Source organism: Staurois parvus, unplaced genomic scaffold (assembly GCF_062004578.1).
Source record: "Staurois parvus isolate SC_StPar_1 unplaced genomic scaffold, SC_StPar_1.0 ptg000855l, whole genome shotgun sequence".
Taxonomy (NCBI): Eukaryota; Metazoa; Chordata; class Amphibia; order Anura; family Ranidae; genus Staurois; species Staurois parvus.
This window is the reverse complement of record NW_028318651.1, coordinates 272992-282500: the sequence shown is the minus strand read 5'-3', so window position 1 is coordinate 282500 and position 9509 is coordinate 272992. Positions and strand designations below refer to the sequence as shown.

At 48.7% G+C, this 9509-nt stretch overlaps 1 protein-coding gene across 1 annotated transcript in view; it reads left to right on the top strand.

The window, feature by feature from the left end:
* Positions 1-8827, top strand: part of LOC149443507 (solute carrier family 15 member 2-like) — a 57907-nt gene extending 49080 nt beyond the window's left edge. The window contains exons 18-22 of the mRNA XM_089655605.1: positions 21-128; positions 843-936; positions 2666-2818; positions 4316-4420; positions 7437-8827. Of these exons, the coding sequence (XP_089511731.1) occupies positions 21-128; positions 843-936; positions 2666-2818; positions 4316-4420; positions 7437-7628 (652 nt within the window). The 3' untranslated portion in view covers positions 7629-8827. The remainder of the gene's footprint in view (positions 1-20; positions 129-842; positions 937-2665; positions 2819-4315; positions 4421-7436) is intronic.
* The last annotated feature ends 682 nt before the right edge of the window (positions 8828-9509 follow it).

Here is a 9509-nt window from a genome sequence, read left to right as displayed (position 1 = left end):
TGATTTCCTGTTCCTTGCAGATTCATTAATTTGCTCCCAGAAACGGTCGACAATATCAAGATTGGCGATACGACGCTCAACCTTACCAGCCAAAACGTATCAGATTATCTCACCCAGAAAAGAGCATTGTGAGTGCATTCATTAATAGATAGATAGGTAGGTAGATGAAAGATAGATATATCATAGATCAATCGATAGTTTGATATTAGATAGATAATGTCAGATTGATCAATAGATAGATATATCATAGATCAATCGATAAATAAATAGATATGAGATGGATAAATATGTCATAGATTGATCAATAGATATATATGTCATAGATTGATCAATAGATGAATAGATATGTCATAGATTGATCGATAGATAGATAAATAGATATGTCATAGATTGATTGATAAATAGATATGTCATAGATCGATCAATAGATAGATAAATAAATATGTCATAGATTGACCGATAGATAAATAGATATGTCATAGATCGATAGATTGAGATTAGATAATGTCATATATCAATCAATAGATAATGTCATAGATTGATCAATAAATAGACAGATCTGAGATAGATAGATAAATAGATAGATATGTTATAGATCGATTGATAGATTGATATTAGATAGATAATGTCATAGATCGATCGATAGATTGATATTAGATAACTATATTATAATCGATAAATAGATATGAGATGGATAGATCGATCGATAGATTGATATTAGATTGATGGATTAATTATCTATCGATCGATAGATATGAAATAGAGGGAGAGATTTGGGATAGATGGATCGATCTTTTCACGTCCTGTATACAGTCTCTTTTTGATGCTTATTCTCCCACCAGAACCAAACTACAAGTAACCTACAAAGGAGATAAATACACGATAGATCTGGGCTTACTGGACTTTGGTGCAGCATACACAGCAGTGCTGAGGGAGGTAAGTGACATTTTGGCTTTCCGACTTTTCAGGGAATCCTACAGCCCCATGACTGATATACACCATATTACCTTTTGTACCACTAGCCCCTCCCTCCTAGATTGTAAGCTCCCAGGAGCAGGTCCCTCCTATCCCTCTTGTATTGAACTGTATTGTTGCTGTATTGTCTCCCATTATATTGTAAAGTGCTGAGCAAACTGTTGGCACCATAAATCCTGTATAATAATAATAGATGATATGATGGAACATTTGTGGACATCTGACCATCACATCTTGTTGGACATCCCATTCCGGAGCCATGACCATCATTATACAGGATGTATGTGGCACCAACAGATTACACAGAACTTTACAATATAAAGGGGGGCAGTAAAATCACAACACAGAAGGCATAGGAGACCACCTACACAATGTAATAGGAGGGGGAGGTGGTGGTACAAAAGGTAATAGCTTCAGGGGATGATTGGATGGAGGTGACTTAAGTACAGCTCTTAAGGTGGAGTAGGCTTCCCTGAAGAAGTGGGTTTTCAAGGATCGTCTAAAGGTAGACAGGGTAGGAGCTAACCTGACCTACTGGGGTAAGGAGTTCCAGGGATGGAGACGTTCTGGAGGGGAGCGTGGGAGTAGGTAACTGGAGAGCAGGAGGTCTTGGGAGAAGCGGAGAGGACAGTTTGGGCGCTGTCTGCAGATGAGGTTGGCGATGTAGTTGGGGGTGATGTTGTGGATGGCTTTGTACGTTGTGGTTAGTATTTTATATTTTGGGCTAGTGGAAGCCAACAAAGAGATTAATATGATGTTGCCCCTCCCCCATGGCCATTGATATGGCTATAACATCTTCGACTCTTCTGGGAAGACGTTCAGACAGATTCCAAGAGGGTGTCAGTGCGAGGACAAAGTACTAATGTGGGATGAGAAGACCATCTGCATTCTAAGTCAACCCAAAGGTGTTCAGTAGGGTTGAGGTGAGGGCACTGTACAGGACACTGGAGTTCCTCCACATCAAGCTGGTCATCCATGTCTTCATGGAGCTGGTTGTGGTCACCTGACCATCACACCTCTATGAGCTTGTACATCATCCCATTCCAAAACCATGGCCATTATTAATATTCCCCCCCCCCCCTCCATTGTAGCTTATAACAGCTTCCCTCCTTCTGGAATAACCTCACCAACGGTGTTCCAGTTCCTCCCAAAGCTGTTCAGTAGAGTTGAGGGCTGAGGGTTCAAGACAATGGAGTCCCTCCACACCAAGCTGGTCATCCACATCTTTATGGAGCTGGTTGTGTTCACCTGACCATCACACCGCTATGAGCTTGTACATCATCCCATTCCAAAACCAGGGCCATTAATATTAGAGTGTGTGGGGGGTCTCTGCATAATACCAGTTCTTGGGGGCTTGGGGGGTTCAGGTTAGTGAGTGGGCAAAACCACCTAGTCACTGGGTGGGCTTAAGTCAGACTGTGGGTGGGGTTATGTATTAGGAACTGAGATTTTACAGAGCCCACCCCTGCACAGCCCCCAATCCCCCGAATGAATCATTTATTGGGGTAATATTGTGATCCCGGGACATGGCCCAGGACACATCATCATTCAGGCTGTGGTTCAGGACGTGGGACTGTTCCAGCAAATCCGGGAAGGTCGGCATCTGTGGCCTTTATTCTCTTTTTCCCCCAAAACCTTACTAGTTCAGCGTCATCGGTCGTCTCTGTCTAACGGGAACGTTTCTACACAGGTGGATGAAGACAATAAAGTCATCAAAGCCTACAAGGTGGAGGACATCGATGCCAACAGGGTGCACGTGGCGTGGCAGATCCCGCAATACGTCCTGCTGAGCGCCGGAGAGGTCATGTTCTCAGTCACCGGCTTGGACTTCTCCTACTCCCAGGTAACAACTGACCCTTCAGCCTGCTGGAGGGTACACAAGGGGTCACTTCACCCAGAACTGATCATTCAGTGATTTAGGCGGTCTCTTCCATCTCAAGGGGACTGTCTTGAACTAAATGAATGAAAGGGGTGGGGCCAGGGGCAGTCAGGCTGGGGAGGAAAGGGCTAGTTGATGCCAGACTTCCTCCAGCAAAGGAAAGGAGTTGCAGCTTTTAATGCACATTGTGAGAAGCTCCCAGTGTGCGGTGACATCAGAGGAAGCCATTCCAGTGCAGGGGAGGAGCCGGTACACCTGTGCAAGACTGAAGGGGAGGAGCCGGTACACCTGTGCAAGACTGAAGGGGAGGAGCCGGTACACCTGTGCAAGACTGAAGGGGAGGAGCCGGTACATCTGTGCAAGACTGAAGGGGAGGAGCCGGTACACCTGTGCCAGACTGAAAGGGAGAAGTCGGTACATCTGTGCAAGACTGAAGGGGAGGATTCAGTAAAGCTGTGCAAGACTGAAGGGGAGGAGTCGGTAAAGCTGTGCAAGACTGAAGGGGAGGGGCCTGTACATCTGTGCAAAACTGAAGGGGAGGAGCCAGTATACCTGTGCAAGACTGAAGGGGAGGAGCCGGTACACCTGTGCAAGACTGGAGGGGAGGAGCCGATACACCTGTGTGAGACTGAAGGGAAGGAGCCGCTACACCTGTGTGAGACTGAAGGGGAGGAGCCGGTACACCTGTGTGAGACTGAAGGGGAGGAGCCGGTACACCTGTGTGAGACTGAAGGGGAGGAGCCGGTACACCTGTGCAAGACTGAAAGGGAGGAGTCGGTACACCTGTGCAAGACTGAAGGGGAGGAGCCGGTACACCTGTGCAAGACTGAAAGAGAGGAGCCGATACACCTGTGTGAGACTGAAGGGGAGGAGCCGCTACACCTGTGTGAGACTGAAGGGGAGGAGCCGGTACACCTGTGCGAGACTGAAGGGGAGGAGCCGGTACACCTGTGCAAGACTGAAGGGGAGGAGCCGGTACACCTGTGCAAGACTGAAAGGGAGGAGCCGGTACACTTGTGCGAGACTGAAGGGGAGGAGCCAGTACACCTGTGCAAGACTGAAGGGGAGGAGCCTGTACACCTGTGCAAGCCTGAAGGAGAGGAGCCGGTACATCTGTGCAAGACTGAAGGGGAGGAGCCGGTACACCTGTGCGAGACTGAAGGGGAGGAGCCGATACACCTGTGCGAGACTGAAGGGGAGGCCAGAGGTCAGATTTAAGATTAGGGTTAGTGGCAAAGTTATGTTCTCGTGGTGAAGAGTTGGGTGGTTGAGGCTTTCTTTGTTTTGGTTGGAGTTCTCCTTTAAGGGTGGAGTTTGCGGTGCCGTTGATTGCGATAATTCCTCAACCACAATGGAGCGTCTCCGTATGAAGAATAGGTGAAGCCGGCAATCTCAGGTGAGGTATTTGGCGTTGCCGTTGCTAAATGTTGACTTGTGACCGGTCCTCTTTGTGTCTCCCAGGCTCCAGCCAGTATGAAGTCCGTCCTCCAGGCCGGGTGGCTGCTCACTGTGGCTTTTGGCAACGTCATCGTGCTGATCGTGTCTGAGGCCGGATCCATGGAACAGGTAACGTTTCTCAGTGACACCTCAACTGGGACACAAATCTGAGGCCGGATCCCGGACCCTTCCCGGTGTCTGGGGATCCATCATTTTTTTGCCGTGGAACAAACGTGGCCGATGTGTCTGCAAATGAGGATTTGAGGCTACATGTAGAAGATGCCAAACTGCACCCCTCCCCTGACATTGTGTGAGCAATTACCCCTCCCCCGCCCCCCCCCCCCAAAAAAAGTCAAGCACCAATCTGCCCATAAGCATAAATTCTCTTTGTAAGCCAAAATGTTCCCCAAACAAAATTGCAAAAATTTCCCCCAGTTGAAACACATTTTTGCCCCTCCCTCCCAGCTCAAATCCTCCCCCCCCCAAATCCCCACTCCCAGCACAAATCCCCTCTCCTATCACAATTACCCCTCCCACACACACACACACATCAACCTTGCTAGAACAAATCCTCCTATCCCATCTCCTAGCACAAAACTCCTCTCCCAAATTCCCCTTCTAGTACAAATCTCCCCCAACACAAACCCCCTCCCACAATTCCCGACTCCTAGCACAAATCCTCTCCCCTGATCCCCTCCCCCCCCCAGAACAAATCACCAGCTCAAATCCTCTGTCCACTCCAAATCCCCCCTCCGAACACTAATCCTCTACACCTCTCAACTTCCCTCCCTTAGCATAAATCCCCCCCAAAAAAACATTCCCCCTTTAAATCCATGCGTCTAGCACAAATCTTCCCTCCCACAGATCACTCACCTAGCACTAATCCTCTCTCCCCCTTTAATTCCTCCTCCTGGCACTAATTCTCTCTCCCTCCAATTCCCCCCTCATGGCATAAATCCCCCCCCAAGAAAAGAATTTCCCCTCCTAGCACAAAACACCTCTCCATATTCACCCGTCTAGCACAAATCTTCTCTCCCATAAGTCATCCCTCCTAGCACAAATCCTCTCCCCCAATCCCCCCTCCCAGCACAAATCTCCCTCCCAAAATTACTCATCTAGCACTAATCCTGTCTCCCCCTTTAATTCTTCCTCCTAGCACTAATTCTCTCTCCCTCCAATTCCCCCCTCCTAGCACAAATCCCCTTTCCTCTCCTTCAATCTCCTCTCCAAATCCACCATCCTAGCACAAATCCTCTTCACCCCACACCCCTCCCAACACAAATCCCCCTCTAAATCCACCGTCCTAGCACAAATCCTCTTCACCCCACACCCCTCCCAACACAAATCCCCCTCCAAATCCACCCTCCTAGCACAAATCTCCCCCCTACATTTTCCCCTCCTATCACTAATTCTCTCCCCCTTCCAAATCTCTCCTCCTAGCAAAAATCCTCTCCCCCAATCTCCCCAGCACAAATCACCTCCCCTTCCCCAAATCACCCCGTAGCTCTAATCCTCTCTCCACTCCAAATCCCCCTTCCTAACACTAATCCTCTACCCTTGTCAACTCCCCCCCCCCCCCCCCAGGCACAGCCCCCCCCTCCAAAAAAAAGTCCCCTCCTAGCAAAGATCATCCCTCCAAATCCACCCATTTAACACAGATCTTCTCTCCCACAAGTCACCCCTCCTAGCACAAATCCTCTCCCCCAATCCCCCCTCCCAGCACACATCTCCCTCCCCAAATGACTCACCTAGCACTTATCCTCTCTCCCCCTTTAACTCCTCCTCCTGGCACAAATCTCCCCCGTACATTTCCCCATCCTAGCCTTAATTGTCTTCCCCTTTCAAATCCCTCCTCCTAGCACAAATCCTCTCCCCAGCACAAATCACCCCCCTCCAACAAATCACCCCCTAGATCTAACCCTCTCTCCACTCCAAATCCTCCCTCCTAACACTAATCCTCTACCTACCCCTTTCAAAACCCCCCTTCTTGGCACAAATCCCATCCAAGAAAATAATTTCCCCTCCTAGCACAAATCACCCCTCCAAATCCACCCATATAACACAGATCTTCTCTCCCCCAATCCCCCCTCCCAGCACAAATCCTCTCCCCCAATCCCCCCTCCCAGCACACCTCTCCCTCCCCAAACTACTCACCTAGCACTAATCAACTCTCCCGCTTTAATTCCTTTTCCTGGCTCTAATTCTCTCTCCCTACAATTCCCCCCCTCCTAGCACAAATCCCCTTTCCTCTCCTTCAATCTCCCATCCAAATCTACCCTCTTAGCACAAATCTCGCCCTACATATACCCCTCCTATCACTGATTCTCTCCCCCTTCCAAATCCCTCCTCCTAGCACAAATCCTCTACTCCTGTCAAAATCCCCCTCTTGGCACAAATCCCCCCCAAAAAAAGAATTCCCCCTCCTAGCACCAATCACCCTTCCAAATCCACCCATCTATCACAAATCTTCTCTCCCACAAGTCACCCCTCCTAGCACAAATCCTCTCCCCAATCCCCCCTTCCAGCACAAATCTCCCTCCCCAAACTATTCACCTAGCACTTATCCTCTCTCCCCCTTTAATTCCTCCTGGCACTAATCCCCCTCCAAATCCACCCTCCTAGCACAAATCTCCCCCCTACCTTTCCTCCTCCTAACACCAATTCCCCCCCCAATCCCTCCTCCTAGTACAAATCTCCCCACCGCCCCCCAAATTTCCCCTCCTAGCACAATCCCCCTTCCTCTCCCTCAATTCTCCCCCCCCCCCATCCCACTCTCCTAACACAAATTCCCCTGAAATCAGCCCTCATAGCACAACTCCCCCTCCCCCAATCACCTTTCTAGCTTGGATCCCCCCTCCCCCCAATCCCCACTTGTAGCAGCAATCTTCTCCCCCTCCAAATCCCTCCCCCGGCACAAATGCTCTCAGCCTCAGAGATTTCCTCTCACTTCCTGTTGTGTCTCCTGGATAAGAAGTGAAGGGAAATCTCCCCAACTGGATGCAGACAGCAAAAAATAAACTGGACGGGGTTTTATCTCCTCCCTCCTCCATCTCTAACTGAAGAAAAACGCATTTTGGCTACACATGAAAATGTATATATTTGTGGATATTTATAGAAATCAACTGACAGTCTTCTCCCCTCGCAGTGGGCGGAGTTTGTCCTGTTTGGCGCACTCCTGGTCGCTGTCTCCATCATCTTCTCCATCATGGGACACTTCTTCGTTCCGGTGGACCCCGATGACCTGAACGGCGACGATGATGGAGCCGATGATCTCAAGAAGCCAAAACCCGACATGGAGGACACCGGTATAGACAACGTGGAGGAGAAGAAGATCTGAAATACAGAAAATAAGCGAAATGTCACAAACGGGCTTCTGAAAACTTTCCACAATAAATCCGCAATTCTGCTTCCTGAGCCTCTCCCCGGACTGGACACCTCCTGACCAGCCACATATGTTTTCAGGGGTCACCACCATCCCTTCATCCTTCCTGACAGAGAACTTCATCTTTCAGGCCCGATGGACACCGAGCTATGAGCCAATGGAAGCTGTGCATAAAATTAGCTCATTTTTATGATCCTCACAAGGGGGCGCTACATAGCCCATGGGGGGGAGGGGCAGCCCAGCCATACCAGGCCGGAGAATAATTGGGTTAGCAGGGTCATGCCTGGCGGTGCTAAGGAAGATAGTGCCCTCTGGGCCGCCATCTCGCTTAATCTCGGCAAGAAATGCCAAGATTTCATGGCGAGGGAAGGTACGTGGGCAGTGATGGGTGGAGAGAGGGCACAGCATTATAAATTGGGGGGATCTGAAGGAGGTGGGCACAGCCTGAAGTAGACCAGCAATTAAGGGAATAATGGAAGGCCAAGGAGAGTACATAACTCACACCTGACCCTGCACTCTGTACATTGCATACACCTGACCCCTGCAATCTGTACATTACATACACCTGACCCCTGCATTCTGTACATTGCATACACCTGACCCCTGCACTCTGTACATTACATACACCTGACCCCTGCAATCTGTACATTACATACACCTGACCCCTGCACACTGTACATTGCACTTGCCTGGTCAATTCAGGCTGTGCGTTATATACTCTTGACCTCTGCACTCTATACATTGCATACTCCTGACCTCTGTACATTACATACTCTTGACCTCTGTACATTACATACTCCTGACCTGGGGGCAGCACAGTGGCTAAATGGTTAGCACTTCCACCTGGCAGTACTCGGGTCATTGGTTCAAATCCCAGCCACGGCACCTCCTGCCTGGAGTTTGCATGTTCTTCCTGTGCCTGCGTTGGTTTCGCCGGGTACTCTGGTTTCCTCCCACACTCCAAAGACATGCTGGGAGGTGAATTGGATCCTGTCTAAATTGGCCCCAGTATGTGTATGTATGAATGTGAGTTAGGAACCTTAGATTGTACGCCCCTTGAGGGTTAGATACTGATGTGAATGTACAATATATATGTAAAGCGCGGAGTACATTGATGGCGCTATATAAGTAATAAATAAATTACACACTCCTGATCCATTCCCTCTGTACATTACATACTTATGACCCCTGCACTCTTTACATTACATACTGCTGACCCTTGCATTCTGTACATTACACACGCCTGATCCATGCACTCTGAACATTACAAACATCTGACCCCTGCACTCTGTGCATTACATAGTTAGTCTGGCTGAAAAAAAGACAAAAGTCCATCTAGTTCAACCATTACAAAAAAAAAAGTTATAATCCTACTCCCACAGTTGATCCAGAGGAAGGCAAAAAACCCAGCGAAGCACGATCCAATTTGCACCAGCAGGGAAAAAAAATCCTTCCTGATCCCCTAAGAGGCAATCGGATATTCATTACATACACCTGACCTCTGCACACTGTACATTACATACAGCTGACCACTGCACACTACATACTTCTTACCCCTGCACCTTGTACACTACACTCCTGACCACTGCACTCAGTGCAAGGGTCAGAAGTATGTAATGTACAGAGTGCAAGGGTCAGAAGCATGTAATGTACAGAATGCAGGGGTCAGGAGTATGCAATGTACATTGTACATTACATACTTCTGACCCTTGCACTATGTACATTGCATACTCCTGACCCCTGCATTCTGTACATTACATGCTTCTGACCCTTGCACTATGTACATTGCATACTCCTGACCACTGCATGCTGTACATTACATGCTTCTGACCCTTG